The sequence below is a fragment of the Mustela erminea genome, chromosome 18, assembly GCF_009829155.1.
Source record: "Mustela erminea isolate mMusErm1 chromosome 18, mMusErm1.Pri, whole genome shotgun sequence".
NCBI classification, from domain to species: Eukaryota; Metazoa; Chordata; class Mammalia; order Carnivora; family Mustelidae; genus Mustela; species Mustela erminea.
The window spans coordinates 28,252,324-28,274,791 of record NC_045631.1 but is presented as its reverse complement, the minus strand read 5'-3'; the positions used below and the strand labels follow the sequence as shown (position 1 = coordinate 28,274,791).

The window sequence follows — 22,468 nt, the reverse complement described above, 5'->3', positions numbered from 1 at the left end:
ATTAGATTATGCTTCCTTAAAACTTTATTATTGAGCTAATCAAAACTTTACCAGATCTTAGTTTTTAACCATTTTATTCTGAGAGTTTGCTACTATAAGGAGGCTGCATATGTGCATTATTACTAGTAGAACTATCCCTGGAGTGTGACAGAATTTTAAATTGCTGAGAAAACATGTTTGTGGGTCATGCCTTGCTTTGGAGATGGTAATAATCCTAGGAGATGAATAGAGACAGTTCTACATATTTAGAAAGGAATAAAAAAAATAGCCTATAACAATCATTCCAACATCCTGATCCGCATTGTCCCTTTATTGTACAGAACTCAAGCTTCTTGTGACTTTAAATTTTGGATATGAAAGGGATATAGCGACATGGCATCTGACTCCCTATTGATCAGGAGGGTTATAACTCTTCTGGGTTTTTCTGTCCATAATGCTCTCTGTATCACTATATTGGAACCAACTTTTCTGAGATGACTTCTTAAGGTAATGTTATGAGCCACTTCATGCTCAGTCCTGACACAGAATAAAGATTCATTACAGATCTTATTTGCTATCCATGATACATTTTAAAACTTGTCTGTATAACTTAGATTTAGGACAAGCCTGAGTAAGTGAATGATAATAATTGTAAATTCAGGTCCATCTCCTACTAAAAAGGCCATGAAAAAATTTATTCTGGCTTTGTGAATGTTTTTTTTCCGGTGAGCTTTACCCACAATCAGTGCCTTGTATAGGGCCAAAATAAAGTGGGCACTGTAAGATGACCTGTGCATTTGATATGCTGCTCTTTACCTAATCCTATGGGATTCATATCTGTGGCCCTAGGGGGCTGAAATGTTTCAAAGCTGCTGTTTATTTTTTTTTTAATATTTTCTTTCTTTCTTTGACAGAGATCACAAGCCAGGCAGAGAGGCAGGCAGAGAGGGGGTAAAGCAGGCTCCCTGCTGAGCAGAGACACCCCCTCCCCAATGTGGAGCTCAATCCCAGGACCCTGAGATCACGACCTAAGCCAAAGGCAGAGGCTTAACCCACTGAGCCACACAGGTGCCCCTAAAGCTGCTGTTTAAATGGCAAAACCACTTATCTTATTGGGTAATGCTAAAGTATATCCCTCTTGGTTTCATTAACATCTGAATTTTTAAGTGGTGGGTATGATGGGTTAAGCTTAAAATTCTGCTTTAAAATTGATCTCTTAATGTTTGAGAAATGCCTTCATTTTGTGGGTTTTGCAATGTAGCTAGCTCCTGCTGTTTTTAAAAGGTCAAGTTAAAAGGCAGGGGCCTTAATTTGGGGACTGCCTGAAGATAAACAACTATAGAGAAATCCAATGAATGTTCTTCTGAGATGTCATTCTCACTGGATGTTTCATATTAAACATATTATTATATTTTACATTATATATACATAGTATTTCCTGGCATAAAATATAATATTACGGGTACAATAAAGGTTTTTTGTATAGGTTTTGAGAAACCGACATTCCTCAAAATAGCATATGAGCAATGCAGTTTTGCTAATGGTGCTTGCTGTGACTCAGAGTGAGGAACTACTATTGAATATTCGGATAAAAATAGCTTCAAATTGGAAGAATTTGACCACTTTTATTAATATGGCTACTTAATAAAATACTTTTATGAAACTAAAAGCCAGGACGACAATACATTAATAGCAATAGATACAGGGGCAACTATATGACTCAGTCAGTTAAGTACCTGCCTTTAGCTAAGGTCATGATCCTGGGGGACCTGGGATAGAGCCCCAAGTTGGCTTCTCTTCTCTTCTCAGCGGGGAGCCTGCTTCTTCCTCTCCCTCTGCTGCTCCCCATGCTTGTGCTCCCTTGTGTGTGCTCTCTCTGCCAAATAAATAAATAAAATCTTAAAAAATTGCAGCTGTATTGAAAGGCTTTGTCATAGTTCGGGAAAAAACCCAAAAACCTAGCGTTTGTTTTCTGATTTATACAGTTATCTATCTTCTCTAACCTAAGGTAGCATCTGAAAACAAAGCCATTTGATTACTGCTCAAGTAACTGTGAACAGTGACTCAGCCTTCAGGACCTCTAAACCAAGGATAACCTTTTTTGCCTTTACACCATTAGCAGGAACAGCTAACTACCGTGAAAAGCTCTCTCTATTACCTCAGCCCAAATTATTGATCTTTAAAATGCACAGGTTTGGGTTTTAATGTTTATCCTCTGGATCATTTTTCCTCTTGAAAAATTCTGGATTTACTGACTTGAAGGATAGTGTTCAAAATGTACTAGTAAATTGTAATCTATTTTTCTTCTAAATGACTTCTGAAAACAATGCATTTATTACATTCTATGTGCGATGACACAGCAGTCATTAACAGAACCTCAGTGCACTTTTGGTTAGATATCCCACATATTCAAATATCCAAGCTAAAAATCAATTGCTTTGGAATTGTACTTAAAATTATAGGTCTGTAAGAAAATGAACGACAGTTATTAGCAAATTAAAGAAAATATTGGTGGTCCATTCATGATATAGCTCTTGTATCCCAGATTCTGAAATTAGACATGAAACCTGATTAAGCTACTGCTTTTACTATAATAAAACAATAACTCCTTTACATTTTTAATTTAGAATTTGTCCACTTCCAAAAAGGATTGAAAGCAGGTACTATTTAACTGGAATTAGGAAAGTTATTCCAAATGTTGCAGAATACAGAACATCTTCAAGCATCTGGCCTAATAAAACAACACACAATTTTGCCTACCATAAATATTCACTCTTATCCTTTGCATAACAGCCTTCTGTCTCCTCTCTTACCTTCCAAAGATTCTTCTCTCATCCTAAGTATGTGAGATACATTTTGGGAAAAACATTAAAAGCAATTTAAATGATTAAGCAAACTTCTCTAAGCAAAACTGCTTAACACACAAAATTACTGTATACCTAATACGGTTTTATGTTTAACGGAAAAGGGCACTAAAAAGAAACATTCTCTACTCGTTTTTCAAGATCTTTCTGGAAAACTAGGCACATCTCTTATAAAGATGAAAGGAACTAAATTCTTAAACCTTTAATGCATTTATTACAGCTTATACCTTAGCAATAAAGTACTGGGAAGGTTACTAATCGATAATATTGTAGTTATCATAATGCTACTGGAAAACAAGGTGCTCCAGCTTTGAAGCGCTTACATTCCCAAATACTGCTACTTAACTGGCAATGTTAAGGTGGTCCCACTGAAATACACCTCTAATAGTTAATCTCTTTTTCCAAGAATGTTTATTAGCCACACCTTAGAAGAACTTAAGGGTTTCAAACCTCCCTCTTAAACTCATTATCGAAATCTTTAAGACTCCTTTTTTGATGTGGCTAAAAAAAAACTCCTCCTGCCACAATCCTGGTCCAATTCTATAGCACATACACAATACTCAAAGTCTCTAACTCTGTTCTAAGCTAGACCCGTATCACATACATGTCCTCCAAAATGTCCGCAGAAATATAAGAAGCTATCTCAAGGCCAGCTGAGACACCTCATAAATGGCCTTCACTGTCCTTTGAGCCAGTTATTTAGGTAATATGCAAAAGAAATTGCTAGTTCTAGTTAGAATCCAAGCGTCAGCATCTCCAAGCGTCAGAAGGGTTGTGCATAAGGGCAGGGAGGATCTTAAACCCCATTTCATTCCCCCTCCCAGAGACGTAAGAAACCACCCACGGTATTAAAGTAGGCGGGGGAGGAGTACTGCAGCCGGCTGCCAAGAAAGCGCTCTGCAAGGAGGCCGTTTCCCTGAGTCACGGAGAGGGCGGGAGGCTGGGCCCATCTGCCCACGCCACGTCCTTTTCGTAAGGGGCTCAGTTTAAACAGGCAGGGCCCAAAGAAAAAGAGAATAACACCGCTATTCCTCAAGGCAGCTCAGCAGCCACCCTATTCCCAGGAGACTCTGTATTTCCCTAGAACTCGCTCTGCATTCCGGCAGCGATCAGCCGACCCTTCCCGACCAGCATCACGTGCACCCGGAAGTACGTGGGTGGGACCAAAGAGCCCACGGAAGTGACGTAGGTCACTGCTAGTCGCATGATGTGGCAAAATGCAAAAAAAAGGAGTGGGGGGAGGAAAAGCTGGGGAGGCTGGGGAAAGTGATGAGTCCAAAAAAATAGTCCCTTCGAGTCCTCTAATTTACCCTCGCGGCGCAGCAGTAAGCGAGGCCCTCGGCGCACTGCGCCCCGAATTCCTGCGCCCCACTGCACCGCGGCGCTCCGTGGAGGGGTACATAAGACGGAGGGGGTGAGGTGACTTGGGCGGAGTTCTGTCGTCGGGATCCCTCCGCAGGGCTCAGCCGTTTCCGGAGTCTGCGCTGCGCCCGGTTCCGCCATTGCGGCTCTCCCGGACCCTGGAGCCTCCGCCCCCGACCCGAGCTCTTTCGTCTGCCTGCCAGTTTTCTGCGTCCCCGGAGAGTATCTTGCTGAGCCCAGCCTCCCCCCTCCCCCTTCTCCTCCTCTCCCTTGGAGAGCCCGGGCAGCTACTGCCCCGCAGCCCCAGTGACAGGAGGAGACCATACACCCCGACAGCGCCATGGCCCAGATTCTGCCAATTCGTTTTCAGGAGCATCTCCAGGTGCGGCCGGGCCCGGGCCGGTGAGGGCTGTGGAGAGGGTGGTAGCAAAGAAGAAGCTGGAGTCTGGGACCAAGTAGAAGGAACAGGATCGGAGGGGGGTGGGTGGGTATTGGTGTTTGGGGTAGATGGAGGATGGGGGCACTATCTCGGAAAGCTTACGAGTTAATGATGTGGGGCTTGGATAGAAAAGACGAAAGTCGGGGTGCGAAGGGCAGCGAGGCCAGGCCTGGGTTCGAGGGCCTCTTATTTTCGCTTCCTGGGTGGTAAGAACTGCGCATTCTAACTCCCTCCCCTTTCGCCGTTTTATTCAGTTCATTCATTTGGGTAGATTGGACGGGGTGGAGGGTGCAGTTCTCCCGCGTTTCTTCCAGACCGGGGTTTTCATCCACTAGACCAATGCAGAGCTGTCACCTCCCATTACTCTTCTCTTCCCTTTTCTTTCCCCCATCGTGTCTGCACCCAGTTGTGGGGCGGGTGGGCTGGGGAGGAGCAACCCTTTTTCTTCCTCCCTCTGCAGCTCTCAACTGGGAAAGGCACCTTCCCCTGGGGTTGGGGGGGCGGGAACGGCGGCGGCTTGCCTCTTGCCTTCCCCTAGGCAGTTAGAACAGAAGGTCACTAAAGGAACAGAAGGAGGATAGAATGGGGGAACATATTTCTCAGGGCGGTGTCAGTCGCGGAGTGCGTGGGGTCAAGGTCCCTAGGGGTACTCGTCGTTTTTTCCTTCCCTTATTTCTTTGGGAATGGTGTGGGTTTTATCCCCTCTTTCTTTTTAGGAGGTAGGGAAGAGTTATCCAGAGGTTATCTTGGGGTCTGCTGGAGTGTAGCAGGTAGTCATGGGCTTGGTTTAAGTACCTCACTCAGGATTGCATGGAATTGAACCGACCCTTGGAGATAGAGCACACCTGCTCTGAGATATGCAAAGTTATTTGGTCTGTAATTGGCTTCCTTTTAGTAGGTTCTAGAGTTCTTTCCCATGGTGCATTTTCCTGTAGGCAACATACTGTCTTATCTGGCAGTGTGCCCGTGGCGGGCCAAGGCAGATGATCATTGGAGGGCTTGAGTGAATTAAGCCTCTTCTGAGCTTCTGATTTTCTTAGTTCACCAAGCCTGGTTTTACTCTGGCTGCAGTAATTTATTCATCTTAATTTGCTTTCTTTTCAAATACTCCTTTAAAGAGGCCTGCCCCAGCTCAGCCTCCTGAAGGCCTAAATTCATAATGATAAAAGATGCTGTAGTTTGATGTGACATTAATGTTAGTGACCTACTGGACGCCATTGAAAGCTGTTTTATTTACATTCTGCAGTTGAATACATTAAAGGTTCCTGTTAATAAAAAGGTTGAAATATGAATATTTATGTGTCAGTAACCATGTTTCTTTACAGGTATTACCATCTTTGAGCAAGAAATTTTTTTCTTTAAGTCTTGAAGTGTAATGAATAATAAATCTAAAAAATAAGTAAAACTTTCTTGGTCATCTGTGGTTTTCAGATAACTCATCTGAAGTAATGGAACACTTTAAAAAGGTTAAAGTCTTAAGTGATGGAGTGGACACCGAAGTTACGGTTTTTGCTCAATTCAAGTTTTAATTGCTGTGGTTATTTCAGTTAGAGTGAGGTGTAAATGAATGTAGAGGTTTAGAAAAATAGTTTTGAGTGTGAGGGGAAAACAAGCTTATCCTCACAATGTTTCTGAAATATAATACTTCTGCAGACAAATGTTTGTAAATTAGAAACAGAAGTAGGTACGGTTACTAGTTGCAAGGCAGAGGTATCTCCCATTAGTAAACCTTCTTTCTTGGTTAGTGATGGTTTGGGCAGTAGCTCTTCATTTCTCTTAAAGAGGAGACAAGTATTGTTAAATACTCCCCAAGATTGGAATCCAGCTTTGTCACTAATTGAAGACAGATTGAATTCGGGTCTGATTTCTGAGTTTCTGCAAATACTCAAGTGAAACAATTACCTTTGGAAATAATTTGAAGATTTGAGTATAAAGCAGCTTTGCAAATGTATTTGAAGAATTCAGTCATTTTTTTTTTTATAGTGACATGCCAGGGCTAAAGTAAAGCTTACTAGTGTGACTGTATGCTCCAGCTGATAATGATTAATTGTGCAAAGAGCCCTGATCACTAACCTTTTCCAGATATTCCAGAATATCCCCTAACTTCTCACTTTTATACCCTTTAAAAAAGTTAATAAGGGTTATTTTAATTGGCATCTCATGTCTTTATCTGAGTTCTGTCAGTTTGCTAAGTAGCAGAAAACTTTCTGAAAGAGGGTAAGAATTGGGAACAAGAATTGAGGAACTTGAGTGTAGAGTTAGCTTTTGTGAAAGTGTCTAAAGGTGAACTGTAAATTTGTTTTTAACCTTTCTGGCCAATTGAATTATCTGTCATCAAGGCTTGGAATTACATCAAATAAATGTTAATATGTTAAGTTATGAAGTTTTTTGCCCCCTGTTTTTTTTTTTTTCCTTTGGATGTTTAGGCTGATAGTCAACAGATGAGTGCCTATCTGAGCAAGAGATTACTAGAAATGCAGTTTTTTTTTAAACTTCTTTTTTTTTTTTAAGATTTTATTTATTTATTTGACAGGGAGAGAGATCACAAATAGAGAGACAGACAGAGAGAGAGAGATGAGGAGAAGCAGGCTCCCCGCTGAGCAGAGAGCCCAATGCGGGACTCCATCCCAGGCCCCTGGGATCATGACCTGAGCCGAAGGCAGAGGCTTAACCCACTGAGCCACCCAGGCGCCCCTAGAAATGCAGTTTTTTAAAAAATTCCTGGACTACACATAAAATGTTGCTTGTAGTTCTCAATTCTTGGCACACTAAGTTTCTCTTTGCCGATTGGCACATTCTACTGTATTCCCAGGATCTTGGGTTCTCCCCACCTTTTTCTCTTTCCTTTGATCCATAAATGCAGGCATGGGATGTGTTGTGAATTGAGTGGAACGGGTTCTTGCTATGGCTATTTTGATTTGCAGAGAGAAAGCAGTGCTGAGTATTACTGTAATATGCTATCTGGGTACTGTACTGCCTGGAGAGGCATACTGCCTAGAATTCTGCTATAGTCTAACCTGGGAATGGCTTCCAAACTTAAGATGTACCATGTTTTTCAGAATTTTCCTAATTGTTAGTTTACTCAGCTTAAAGGGGTGTGGCTGATTCTAGTGAATATGCTTTCACTCTGTTTAGGAAATAATTCAAGACCCGGAACTGTGTGTGTGTGTGTGTGTGTATAGAACCACTGTCATTTTCATTTTAGTGTGTAGTGCAGTGTGTGATTTTAGAAACCATACCCTGTAATACTTGAATTACATTCAACAATATATTTTTTCTGTCTCTGTTACTGTTGTGTTTTTTCCTTTTGAGAGTAACTGTCCAATAAGACTTTCTTCTCGGGTGCCTGAGTGGCTTAGTCACTTAAGTGTCTGACTCTTGATTTTGGCTCATGATCTCTATGTCGTGAGATGGACATGGCATGGAGCCTGCTTAAGATTCTTCCCTTTTTAAAAAAAAAAAAAAGAACTTTCTTCTGTGATGAATATTTTTAGTAGCTACGTAGGGATATTGAAATGTGCCTTGTGTGACGGAGGAACTAAATTTTTATTTTTATTTCTTTTTTATTAATTTAAATGTAAATGGCCACATGAGGCTATTGTCTGTGACATTGGACCATACCATTATAGGCCATACTGATGGACTTTGTAAGAGTGAAGATTTTTTCTGACCACCCACATTTACATTTTATTAACTAAAGACATTTTTTGAAAGTATTAGTTGGAAAAAAAAAAAGTGTTAGTTGAATTCTGTCTCTTTTGGGTCATGCTGGTGATGAACAATGGCTGGTGAATGAAGGGACCAGCAGATTTCTTGTGAGAGCCTGTTTTTCCCTATGACTGTGGCTTGGTGTTTTCAGGTCTTCACTTAAGAGAACACTGTTAGAATAGGATTTGATCCTGGGTCTTCAGAAAAAATATTTCAAGGAAATAGAATGGCTTTAAGAAGAGAAGTTACACAGTATCCTCCTACTGTGCTTTTTTCTGTTAGACTTTGCTCCAAGAATGTTACAATTTGAATCACAATGTTATAATTTCAACATGTGAGGAGTATGAAATTTTCAAATGAGATATTTTACATTCCTTTTGGGGTACTGATTTTTCAAAATCTGATGTGTATTTTACTCTTAGAGCACATCCCAATTTAGACCCTATTTTCATTGGAATCTGTGTTTAGCTTTCATAATATTTACAGTTGAAAAAGAAGATCTGCATACCTAGTTATTCCAAACTTCAGTTTTTCATAACTGAATCAATTATCAGTTACTATGTTAATTATTTTAAATTTTAAAATTGGTCACAGTAACCATATTTCTGTTGCTCAGTATCACATGTGGCTTGTGAAAATGTGGCTCCAGTATTGAAGAACACAAGGTTAAGACTTCTCTCAGTAAAATAAGCCTACTGCCTCACAAAGTTACTGTAAAGGTCTGAGATCATGTATTCGGAAGTACTTGGTGTAGCACTTTAAGAACATTAATTATTAGCTATAATTTTTGTCTAGTACATTTTATTTATGTATCTCAGAACCAGTGACACAGTATTTTATTTGCAGACCTAGATTTTTATGGTTTATAAATATTTGATACCTAAGATTTGAGTACTTATCAGCAACTGTGTTGGACTAGAAACAAAATGGTGAATACAGACTGAAGCTTGCATTGATTAGTTGGCAAAGGCTATCCACACATAACTGCAACCATGGATGTTATTCATTGTTCGATGTTGTGCAAGACTTGATACAAATATTCATATGATACAAAACTAATCCCGCTCTGAAACTGCCCAAAAGAAATCTTTTTTTTTTTTTTTTGTTAAGATTTCATTTATTTGACATAGAGAGACCACAGTAGGAGAAGCAGCAGAGGGAGAGGGAATAACAGGTTCCCTGTTAAGCAAGGAGCCTGATGTTGGGCTCGATCCCACCTGGGATCATCTGAGTAGAAGGCAGACACTTAACCGACTGAGCCACCCAGGCTCCTCAAGAAAAAAATCTTTAAGTTACTTTTTAATTCTGACCCATGAGCACTTGCTGTATGCCATTTGTACATTTTTAATTAGTGTTCCTTGGTCAGATATATTTGAGAAACTTCCTCAAATCTGATAAAATACCCACCTGGAATGCCAGTCAGACCTTTGCTAGTGTTAACATATTTCCTTTTATAAGCTGGTAGTGTTAAAGTGAATGTTCTCCCTTAGATGGGAAATGAGTTCAAAAGCTAACATTTCAGTCCTTTATATTAGAATGGGGTATTTCTCTTAACTTTATTTACATATATGCCCATGCTAAAGCAACTTCACAAATCAACTTGTAAATCATAGCAAAGTTTATAGTTCTAGATGTTTCCTCCCGCCCCTTGGCCAAGTGTCTGTGGCTAAAGCTCTTAACTTGAAGGCATGGCAGGAGGCTTGGATCTGAATGCATTATACGAAACCCATCTGTCAGACTGGATTTTGTCTCCCTTTTTTTGTGTTATGAGAGGCATAATTTATTTTGTTGTTAAAGGGAATAACTATTAATCAAATCTCAGTTGTGCTGACATCTGTAATATCAAAATTAATTGATTGTCTAGCTTCTTGAGTACCTACTCTGTGTCAGGAACACTGATAAATATTTTATGTTCATAATCTCCTGTAATTAGCAAGAAAATGCTGTCAGGTAGGTAGGGTTAGCCTTATTTTACACATGAGGAAACAGAAGTTAACTTTTTTTCTTTTAAAGATATTATTTATTTATTTGACAGAGAGAGATCACAAGTAGGCAGAGAGGCTGGCAGAGAGAGAGAGAGAGGAGGAAGCAGGCTCCCTGCTGAGCAGAGAGCCCGATGCGGGACTCGATCCCAGGACCCTGAGATCATGACCTGAGCCGAAGGCAGAGGCTTAACCCACTGAGCCACCCAGGCGCCCCAGAAGTTAACTTTTAGAGTCACATAGCTAGTGAGTGGGTGGTCAGACTTTAATACTTGGTCTTTTTGCAGTGTGGCACATTGCTTCATTTGGTGAATGAGCTATATAATTTGAACTGCAAAATATAGCACGATTTGTTTGCATCTGTGTTGTGGTGTTCTTTGTACACATTCTACCAGTGGTTTGTTTTTAGGTCAATAGTTTTGGTTTTGTTTCTGTTTCTTAAGATTTTTATTTATTTGAGAGCAAGATAAGTAGGCAAGGGACAAGTAGATTCCCTGTTGAGCAGGGAGCCAGACACAGGGCTTGATCCCAGGGCCCTGAAGATCATGACCTGAGCTGAAGGCAAATGCTTAACCACCTGAGCCACCCAGGTATCCCTTAATTGTTTCTATATTATGAGAAAAGTAGGGGCCAGTGAACCAATATTTGATTTTCTATGCTTTAAATGGTTAGATGATGTTCTTAAAGGGCTTTATTCAACTTCCTACTAGAAAATGTACAGAATGATTGGGATCAGGTTAATTTAAAGATTAGGATTATCTTTATCCCCTTCATAAAGCTGAACTTCTCAAAAGTGTCTATGGAGTTTTTCTTAATGACAAGAGTGAATGTGTTCCAGTCTCAAGCCACTTATGAAAGCAGAAAGCTTCTTTTGATTTTACTGCATTATTCATGTTTTGTGTTTGTACTACTAAAAAACTTGAACAGAACTCTTAAGAAAGCAATGGTGCTTGAGGTGGGGGGAAGAAGAGTGGGGGTTGGACATGTTTACTCAGTGTGAATAGCATAACCATAGAGGGGAAAACTGGTTACAAACTTAGACAGGGTTGTGCTTTGGAGGCTGAACTACCAGTAATATTAGTACTTCCTGTTCTGAATCATTGGGTAAATAAGGACTTTTCTTTGGGTTCTGAAGTAAAGCTGATTTTAAAGCTTACTTCTGAAGGAATAGGGATTGAGTGCATTGCAACCATTTGCCACATTAGAAAATTTAAATTCTCTGTGCTATTGCAGAAGATGTCTCAGATGTTTAATCTGAACTCTATCTTTTTATCTTTTTTCAACTTCCTCATTTATTAAGTTAAAATAATACTTTTTGGCAATTTTGAAATTAGACTGTGGTATGTGTTTGTGTTTATATTTTAAGACGTAGCTTGTGAGACACTCAAATGTTAGTTCTTAGCTCTATGCTAGAGGAGAGTCTCCCTTTATCCAGTAGAGTAGAACATAACATGCCAAGCTAAAGGAAAAAACTACCATCTACCCAGTTATTGAAGCCAAGATCTTGGAGATTCAGACCAGATTCTTTCCTTTTATTGTCTACATCCAGCCCATTTCTGGAGGAGGAAAGGGAAGAACTCTAATAGTGATATACACTACAATCCTAGGGATTGCAGTTTCTGATGATCTTGAGCTATAACGGTGTATAGGTAATTTTGTTTGTTTTAAACAACACAAATTTATTACCCTAAAGTTTTGGAGGACAGAGGCTGAAATGAATCCCACAGGAGAAAACAGGGTTTTGGCAGGGTTATATTCTTCCTGGAGGCTCTAGAGTAGAATCCATTTGATGACTCCCATCTACTGACTGTGAAAGTCAGAGTAGATGAAAATGGGAGTTGGGTGGAGAGTTGCCTTTATCTGTTTCTGAATTGCTGAGAAAGAGGACTTAAAAACCACCATTTTGGACACAATGAGGCTGGAGACTATCCACATATGCTCAGTTTAGCAAACAGCTGACTGGATCACTCTCCTTATTTGAGGCTGAATAATTAGGAGGAAAAAAACCCATAGGGAGATCATCATTTACAAAATTCATGTCTTTCCCCATTCTGCAATACTGTATATTCTTCCTTTTGAACCTGGCAAAGCTAAGGTAATTTTCTTTTTTACCATAAAATATTTTTCAAGAAAGAGTTTCCTTTAGGGGCACCTGGGTGGCTCAGTGGCTTAAGCCGCTGCCTTCGGCTCTGGTCATGATCTCGGGGTCCTGGCATCGGGCACTCTGCTCAGCAGGGAGCCTGCTTCCTCTTCTCTCTCTCTGTGCCTGCCTCTATGCCTACTTGTGATCTCTCTCTGTCAAATAAATAAAAAAAATCTTAAAAAAAAAAAAAGAGTTTCCTTTATACATGTATTCTTTTAAATGGGTTTCTCTTTTTTTTTTTTTTTTTTTTAAGATTTTTATATTTGGGAACGAGCAGGGAGGGGCAGAGGGAGAGGGACAAGTAGATTCCCTGCTGAGTGGGAAGCTGGACGTGGGACTTTATCCTAGGACCCTGAGATCATGATCTGAGCCGAACGCACACCATCAACTGACTGAGCCACTTGGGTGCCCCAAGAGTTTCAGTATATTAAAAGCCTTGACAAGTCTCTGCATTTACCTAGCCCTCTCACAATTCTGTTTTGAATACTATAACACTGTTCATTGAAGACTATCATAGGCTTGGAATCATCTGGATTGATAAGAGGTAAATGTAACATATCTAACAATTACTGTTTTCTGGTCTCACATTTATGACTGTTGGATGTGTATGGAAACATTTTTAAACATCCCTCAAAAACCCAGTCTATTAGGGGTATATTTCTGGAGATCATAATCCAAAAACAAGCAAAAAACCCAGCTCTTCTAATATGCACATGGAAATTTAGGCATGTTCTAAAATTCCCATGGTTGTTACATAATGGATTTATTTTAAAAAAGCACTTCAGAGGAATGGAGATGACTTTCCAGTGCTAATGAAAACACTGATATAAAAAAAAGTGCATATGAAGAATTAGAATTGTTTCTGAAATGTGAAGAGTAGAAAAACATTTTCAGGTATAAAAATTATTTTATAATTTTATTTATAAGTAGTCTCCATGCCCAACGTGGGGCTTGAACTCATGACCCTATGATCAAGAGTCATCTACTCTACTAACTGAGCCTGCCAAGTGCCCCTGTAAATTATTTTATAATTTTAAATGTCCTTGTGAGCTAAGTCAAATGATGACTTGAACTATATTAAGCATATCTAATTCCTAAGAATTTATATTAACAGGGCCTAAGTTCTTTTAAAATTGAGATAAAGTTAATATAACTTAAAATTAACCATTTTAAAGTGAACAATTTAATGGTATTTAATACATTTAACAATGTTGTGCAACCATCACCTGTATTAGTTCCAAAACATCTTCATTGCCCCAAAAGGAAACTCCAAATTCATTAAGCAGTATCTTATTCCCACCCCCTCCCATCCTCTGCAACCACTAACATGCTCTCTGTCTTTATGGATTTACTGGTCAGTAGAATCATTTGTGACCTTTTTTGTCTGACTTTTACTAAGCGTGATGTTGGAGGTTCATTGTGTTGCAGTATAGATGTGAACTTCATTCCTTAATGGCTGAATAATACTCCACTGAATAGATACACTACGTTTTATTTGTCCTTTCATTAGTTAATAGACATTTGGGCTCTTTCCACCCATTGGCTATTATGAATGTATGGTATTGCTATGAACATTAAAGTTTTTGTTTGAATACCTGTTTTCAGTTCTTTTGGATATATACCTAGGACTGGAATTGCCAGGTCATACGGTTTAGCACTGTTTTAAATTTTTGAGGGATTACCCAACTGTTTTTCATTGCAGCTGCACCGTTTTATATCCCCACCAGCAATGTATGAGTTCCAGTTTTTCCACATTCTAATACTGGTCAGAAGCTTTCTTGAGTGTCCAGGGAATAGTCCACTTGCTAAAATGAATACTGTATTTGGGCACATAGGATATTTTTAGTTCTGTTCTCAAGTTTGTAGCTCTGTCCTCCCTTGAATTGTGTGTCCTGCTTCAGATTGTATTTCCATTTTCTTCTCAGACACTGTGTATACTCCCACATCAATCTGGGCTAGGCATGCATCCTTGTAACCCCAAGGCACCTTTGTAATTGCTATGTTCTTATTAACACACTGAGTAGAGGAGGCCATAGCACATTTACTGTAGAATTCTCTATTAGTTTAGTGTCTGGCATACACTAGCTGCTCATTGTTTAAATGTATGATTATTGGAAAAAATACTACAGAACTAGGAACAGATCTGAGGAAATGGTTTTTTTTCCTAAAAGACTGCAGTGATAGAATATATACAGAAAGTTGATCCTGGGCACAGCAGAATTGCCCCTGTGGAAATCAGCAGTGTGGAAAATTAACTTGAATTTTTTGAAGATTTTAAATTTAGAGAGAAATCACACAATTAAAACAAGAGGAGGTGTGACAGAATAGGTTACAAATATGAGAACTATAGAAACAAATAATTGGAATGGAAGCTTTTTTCAGACAATGGAAGAAAATGTAACTGATACAAAGGAGAAGAAGATTTGAAAGGTCCAGTGTTTGAGACAGGCCTGGGGAAGTTTAAATCATGAGATTTAAAACAAAAAATCTACAAGCATCCAGAGCATATCCTCTCCCTGACCAAAAAATTAAGGTAGTCTTATATTTTTAACTCTGAATGTTAGAGATAGTGAAGCAGTATCTATAGACTTTGGGGATGGAAAATTTTTTTTCCACTTTCTAGAAGATGTGAGGTGCAAATTGTATACTCAAAACCCTCTGAGCCTAAAACCTGTTACTTTCCCTATAGGTTGTTAACTTAGTAGTAAGATTGTAGCTTAACACAAAGTAAAGGTGGTCTCACAAAAATTAATAGTAGGTTATAAAATACTGAATTGATGTTAGCTTGCCAAATAATAGATGCTCAATAGATTTTAGAAAGTAAATTCTGGTCATTTAGTCATTTTAACGTTTCAGACTCCCTGGATTTTTTTTTTTTTTTTTTTTTTTTGGACACAGAGCGATCACAAATAGGCAGAGAGGCAGGCAGAGAGAGGGGGGAAGCAGGCTCCCTGCTGAGCAGAGAACCGGACATTGGGCTCAGTCACAGGACTCTGAGACTATGACCTGAGCCGAAGGCAGAGGCTTAACCCACTGAGGCACCCAGGTGCTCCTGAATTTGTTAATATTAAATGATTTTGAGAAAGCTTGTAACTCTTTTTGCTGAGTGTTCATTCATTCACTTTGTTGAACTTGTAATTTTTGGCATTTAGGTTCACAAGAAAATATTTCAGTGATTCAAATATGAAAAAATGGTTCTGGTCTTGTAACTTTTAGCACCTACATGTTGATCATGCTTCAGATGAGTACTCTAACTAGAAAAATAAGCAGTAACTACATAATGTCTCACTTCCTATCAGGTCTGTGGGTATAGGGTAGAAAAAGACATGAATATGTGTAGTAGTAGCAGCAGTAATGGGGTTGAGCTGAATCACTGGGCTTCCACTTAGAAATACATTTTGGGAAGTTTTGTCATAGAATGAAGTTTCATTGTAACCTTTACAATTTTAATAGTAAGGAAACCAAGCCTTTGGTATCTGCCTAGGGACATTCAAATCATCCTTTGAAGGTTTTTTATGGTAAGTGAGCAGTAAGTTTTATTATAATCTTGAACCCTCAAAGTAAGCCTCATTTCTAGTTCTTTGAAAAGAATGTCTGGACAAACTACGACCCCTTGCCTGCACCCCTACCCCAAACATACATAAGTAAACACCTATAATCAGTCATGACTTTGGTAGCATTCACTGGTTTTGTGCCCCCTGAATGGCCTTTATGCAGAAAAGGGCATAACTTGAGAATCTGCAAGATTTGGGACATAAAATTTTCCTTATATTCTCCTGTAGCTTGATCAGAATCAATGTGTGACATTTCATCTAATTATTGGATTGTTTTAAGAATGAGTCAGATTTAAAGTTTTTAAATTTTCCAGTCAGTAGTTGGCTACAAGGAGGAAAAAATGCTCTTTGAGTTTCCTGATAATTTGCCAAAGCTAATAGTCTTACAATCCAGCCATGGTTCCTTCTTGAATGTAGTACTTAATTTTGGAGTGACCAGAGTCCAATTCTCCTAGAGACAGTGATCGCCTCAAAAGCTAACGTGGAGTAGAAACAAAGGGTCAGCAAGAGTTAAAGGCATTTTTACTTGCTTGAAATGTGTGGAGCACACAAAACAATGGCCAGTATCCTGTTGATGGAAGAACTAAAGGAATCCTGCATTCTCAGCATTTTTCTCCATTTCCTGTAGAAGACAGCAACTGCAGCTTTTATTTGACATTCTGCTGGTTTCATAGCTAGTTTCAAGGGCTCTGCAAAGTGACTGCTGTCAGCAGTTTTTGTCACTGTGATTGATACTAGTGAAGGTAGAGGATGTTCAGGGACTTTTAAAGGAAATTATGCTGAGTGAAGTACTTGGGATGGGAAGTTAACCAAATCTTTAGGTACTTAACTTCAGAATAACTGCATTGAGTGATACCCAGGTATCAGCAGTTCTCTCTCAGATTGTTAACTTCTTAATTTTGTAGTGGTAACACCTGTTAAGTCTTTATCAAGATAGAAGATTCAAGAAAAGGCAACTGAAATAGGGCTGTATACATAGACCACTTACAAAATGGTCTCATCTGAAGTGTAGTAGCTTGTACATACTTCCTTTCCATTCTGACTCTTCAGATGAAACAAGGAGGAAGGATCTGGAAAGTGTAAAGCCAAGCATTAATTGTGAAACATAAATTCTTAGTAATGCTGTCATAAACACAAGTTTTAAGGTATTTTGATTTTCAGCTGATACAGCTGGTAAATGAGTTCTGTTATGAGTTTACTAGTCATTCAATAGGAAGCAGTCTCCCTGAGTATGCTTATGAAGAAGGCTATTTGCAGTGAATGCTCCTATTTGATCAAATGTGACAGCAGCTGGTTGAAATTAGTAGGCTTAAAGCAAGACTAATATTCCTTTAATTATATGATGTCTGTAGGCACAAACAATTGTGATTGATTGCTGTGAGAGAGACTGAGCTAACCATTTCCTCTTCAGTCCAAGAATTGGGCATTGAAAAATAACATGGTTTTACTTGGTTGTATTGTCTTCTGCTAGCATTTTTCTTTCTTTTTTAATAAATGTAAACTATTGGGTTATATATATCCATTGTCCATTTGGTCCCTTTAACAGTTACAGGTTGATCACTAATATCTTCTAATAAGCTGCTGACTGACCATTACTGGGTTCCTGATTCCTTATTATATGGAGGTTTTCCTAAGCTGTCTTTAGTAACATGTGTTTCAAACAAAGCAAATTGGCCCACCCTAGGTTTAAAGTTAGTAGCATGAAGTCCGAGTCAATCTCTTTTGGAATAGTATATGTCATGATGTCATAGTCCCTGAGCTAGATAACTGTGAAATGATAGAAATCCATGAAACAGAGTGCTTATGTGGCCCCACACTGTTTTAAGTGTTGATATGTGCTAATCCACTTTAACCTTTCATGTAGCACTTATCCATGCTTTGCTCACCCTTGAGCAAGGATGGACAATGCCTCTTTTCTGTTTGCCAATCATATAGTCAAATCAAGTATAGTTTCAAAACCAAGACAGGAAAAAGCTTTTAAAGTGTTAAAAACTTCAGAATCTTTAACTTAGATTTCCGATTTAATGTTGCTGAAGTTAAAATTTATTTTCTTACAATATCTTTTTGATTTTAATACAGTCTCTTTCACACTTACAGTTTTTTAAATTAGGGAATCATCATACAGATGTGTACTCTTTCTCCAAAAGCTTTATGACATTGAGAAATTGAGGCAGTGGAAGTTTACCAAGCATAGAGACAGGCCTCTCTTTTTTCATGTTCTTTGAAGAAATTGCATCTTATTACATCTGCACATTCTCAGGCTTTTATAACCCTAGGCCTTCACTGTTTGAAAGTCTAGTGATTTCTTGAGAGGAAAGAGGCACCCAAATTGAGGAGTTTTTCTTAGGTTCTCACTTCTGCTAGTATTGAACTTTGCAGATTTTCCCCCACCAAGCCTCCTGTAGCTATCTGGACTCTGGAACTTGAAAGTTCTACTTTTTCCTGTTTCTCCTTGTTGTATTTGAAATTCTTGTGTGACTTTACCAACTCTCCATCATATTTGCCAGAGTTTAATTTTTTTTTAAAGATTTTATTTATTTATTTGACAGAGATCACAAATAGGCAGAGAGGCAGGCAGAGAGAGAGGAAGGGAAGCAGGCTCCCTGCTGAGCAGAGAGCCTGTTTCTGGGCTTGATCCTAGGACCCTGGAATCATGACCTGAGCCAAAGGCAGAGGCTTAACCCACTGAGCCACCATGTGCATCATAGTACTCTTATTTGTTAGCCTCCGAAGAACACACCTGAAAACAATGCTCTTAATTAGACTGCATCAATGGAAATGTATATTTTGTGCTTTCCAGTACAGTAGTCACATGTGACTGTTGAGTACTTGAACTGTGACTAGTGGGCCTGAGGAACCGAATTTAAATTTGATTTACTTAAAATTGAATAACTGCATGTGACCAGGGGCCACTATCTTGGACAGTATAAGTGCAACAAACTTCTTCGTTCTGATTGCACAGACATCTGGTGTATAACTCCTTTATAGAGCATAACTTTTTTTTTTTAAGATTTTATTTATTTATTTGACAGAGAGATCACAAGTAGGCAGAGAGGCAGGCAGAGAGAGTGGGAGAAGCAGGCTCCCCGCTGAGCAGAGAGCCTGATGCAGGGCTCTATCCCAGGACCCTGGGATCATGACCTCAGCCAAATGCAGAGGCTTTAACCCACTGAGCCACCAAGTTGCCCCTATGAGCATAACTCTTAACACTTGAATTGTATCACTCTGGTTTGATTATCATCTTTACCTTTTGAAAGTTGTATTGTTCTTTCTTGCCCTACAGGTAAATTACATAATAAAAATGTATTTCTTACAATTTAATTTTCAGTTTTTGTAACCTTTTATAAAAGAGTAAAATTTAATCTTTTTTAAAAACTTTAAGAAAAATTGAAAGCTTTCATAGAAGACTGGGGAGAGCTATATTCTAGTCATCTAGATTGTTGATATTTTGCAGTATTTGCTTTTTTTGTTTTAAACATTTTAAAGAAATTCAAGCTATCATGAGATTTCACTTTTTTTTTTTTTTTTTTTTTAAAGATCTTATTTATTTGACAGCACAAGTGGGGAGTGGCAGAGGGAGAGGAAGATACAGACTCCTCACAGGGCAGGCAACCCACAGGGGCTGGATCCCTCCACCCTGAGATTATGACCAGAGCCAAAGTCAGGTCCTTAACTGACTGAGTCATCCAGGCGCTCCACTCTCCCCTTTTATAATGAGTACCTTGGGAAGTAGTATGAGACTACGTAAATGTCTGTCTTGTATGACCATACTGTAGTTACCAAAGGGAGGAAATTTCACCCATTAATTTTAGTATCCATTAATGATTTCTTCCCTGAATCAGTTATGGTAATACTTGAAAAAAGTGACTTTTCAAAAATTCCATTGGTTTTTCATCATTTTTAAGTTTGCATTAAGAAAGAGCTTTTCATTTTTCATTATTTATATTAGTGTTGACTCTGATTTTATAAACCTCTTCTAATCTATAATTGTCCTGTAACGTAATTTACCGTGTTCATCTAGCAAAAGAAATGCTATCTTTCTGTGTAAGATGATGCCTCTGTAACATTAGACACACTGACGAGCAAAGATGGAAGAGGGTTTTACTTTTTAAGAAAGTTCTTTTATTTGAAGTTTTTTGAAGTTTAGTTGGATAAATTGACCTGGAATTGTGTGGTATGACCAATTGGGAAACTCTGGTTTTAGAAAGGTATAGTATAGGTTTGTGTGTGTTTTTGAACAGGGTGCCTTAAACTTGTCTGCATGTTGAGATAAATTCAATGTTTGCTTTACATTTTACCTTCTGTTTTCTTAGCCTTGAGTTCTTTAGAGCAAAGATAATTTTTGATGATGCTGACCTTATGCCATATGTTTGCATTAGCTTTCCCAGCTTGCTTCCTGAGGCATATTTGCCAAGTTTGTTAGCAAGCCTTAACAATGTTCCATGGTGTACCTAAAAATAGGAATTAAAACAGGGTTACTTAGTATGAAAATGTTTGGAGGTTTTGGAGATTCTGGTCTCTACCTACCTTTAGTCAGTCAAATTAAAAAACAGACTTAAAAGTTTTTAAGTGTAATTTCCTATTCTTTAAAAAAAAGAAAGAAATAAAAGAAGAAAAGGGACACTTCATAGTGTCTGAGTAAGTTAAGCACCCAGAGACCACTAATCTATTATCAGTAGTCAGAAGATGCTCACACCCAGGGTTTCAAGCAACCTGGAGGACAGCTGAATTAAGTAGATAGTAAAATACAAATAGAAAAAAAGCTAATTTTGAGCTGGCCTAAGTACTGATGTGTTGTGTGTTCTAATATAATGACCTTTTACTATGTCTCAGACGTTCTAAGTGCTCCATATTAAATTTTGGGAATTTAGATGTTTAAGAAGAGGAAACAGATACACAGATAACTGATTCCCCTGTGATCATTTATGTGACAAAACTGGGACTAAACCCAGACATTTTTTCTTATGAAGAATCCACAGAACTAATTTTGGATGGCACTTTTACTTTATAATCAAAGTTATATATTTTTATAATATTGTCTACTTGAATGATAACCTTCTGTGTTCTGTAGATAATGGGGAATCTGAAATACTAAATCACACAGCAAAAACTAAGAATGTAGTGTTTCCCCGTGCCCCTCCCCCCAGGCATGTTAATCCAGATTGGCATGAGAAGGAAAAAGAAACATTTTTGTTTCTGTTTTTCTTAAGATTTTAGGTTTGTTTTTTTTTTTTTTTTTTTTTTTTTTTTAGATTTTACTCATTTATTTGAGAGAGAGAGTGAGGAGAAGGTCAGAGGGAGAAGCAGACTCCCCATGGAGCCGGGAGCCCGATGTGGGACTCGATCCCGGCACTCCGGGATCATGACCCGAGCCGAAGGCAGCCGTCCAACCAACTGAGCCACCCAGGCATCAAAAAAAAGATTTTAGTTATTTATTTGAGAGATAGAGAGTGAGAGCACAAGTGGGGGCAAGGGGAGAGGGAGAAGCAGACTCCTCACTGAGCAGGGACCCTGGGGCTCGATCCCAAGACACTGAGAACATGACCCAAGACACTGAGAAAACGACCCAAGCTGAAGTTAGACACTTAACCAGCTGAGCCACCCAGGTGCCCCATTTTTATATCATTTCTAACATGTAAACTCCAGGACTCTCCAGAGTTTTGGGTTGGCTGGTTAACAGTAAATTTATTTACTTAAACTTTCTGGTAGCTAAGCCAGGCTTAAGTTTGAGGTCCTACAGTAGAGCCACCTACAGACCAGAGCCCAAAATGTAGTGTGGAAATCAAATGAATTGCGACATTCGAGTTGGTTTTCTTTCAAAAGGGAGCAATTTTCAAAAGGGAGCAATTGATAATTTGTATGGTTTTTAGTGTGTGCTATGAGTGGGTGGTTTTGTGTTTTGTTTTGTTTTTTTTAAGGGAGGATGGAAATCTATACTTTCATATACGTAGGCTGTCTCTAAGGTGGAAAAGCATCTCTAATTGCTGGGGATAGAGAGGTATTACTGGAACCATAGGAGTGACTTTTCATAGTATACCCTTATGTACTGTTTGAGTACTTTGCCATGTCTATGTAATAATTATTCAAAAAAAAAAAGTAACCCCTTTTCTTGGACCCAAGTTTGTTGATTCCATATTTATGCTTTTTAATTTATAATCAGAAAGTAGAAATTTTTTGAAGTTAAAAAAATTTTTACTAGAAATTTTCAAGCATATAGCAAGACAGAATATCCCCAGTTTCAGTAGTAGCAACATCTTGTCAATTGAGGGTATAAAAAATGTAACCAGAATTTGGATATTATTGTTATCCTCTGAAAATAGCTGCAAGTTTGGAGACTCTTACACATCCTCTGAGTTTATTAGTAGTTTGTTGCACAACTTCTGTGGTAGATATTCCAACAGTATGAAAGGGTATACTATGAAAAGTCACCCACTTAA

General features: G+C 38.6%; 1 protein-coding gene and 1 long non-coding RNA gene across 3 annotated transcripts in view; one reads left to right on the top strand and one right to left on the bottom strand.

The window, feature by feature from the left end:
• Positions 1-1,817: 1,817 nt before the first annotated feature.
• LOC116577631 lies at positions 1,818-3,988 on the bottom strand. The gene is made up of 3 exons (XR_004280558.1): positions 3,448-3,988; positions 2,740-2,815; positions 1,818-1,855 (listed from the first exon to the last, which is right to left on the bottom strand). It is a non-coding gene; the product is annotated as an uncharacterized LOC116577631 (long non-coding RNA).
• Positions 3,989-4,082: 94 nt separating this feature from the next.
• CLTC (clathrin heavy chain) overlaps positions 4,083-22,468 on the top strand; it is a 66,093-nt gene continuing 47,707 nt past the window's right edge. The window contains exon 1 of one of the 2 annotated variants that reach the window (XM_032321149.1): positions 4,083-4,587. In XM_032321149.1, coding sequence (XP_032177040.1) covers positions 4,546-4,587 — 42 coding nt within the window. In that variant the 5' untranslated portion in view covers positions 4,083-4,545. The remainder of the gene's footprint in view (positions 4,588-22,468) is intronic. The other variant, XM_032321150.1, reaches the window with a different exon arrangement.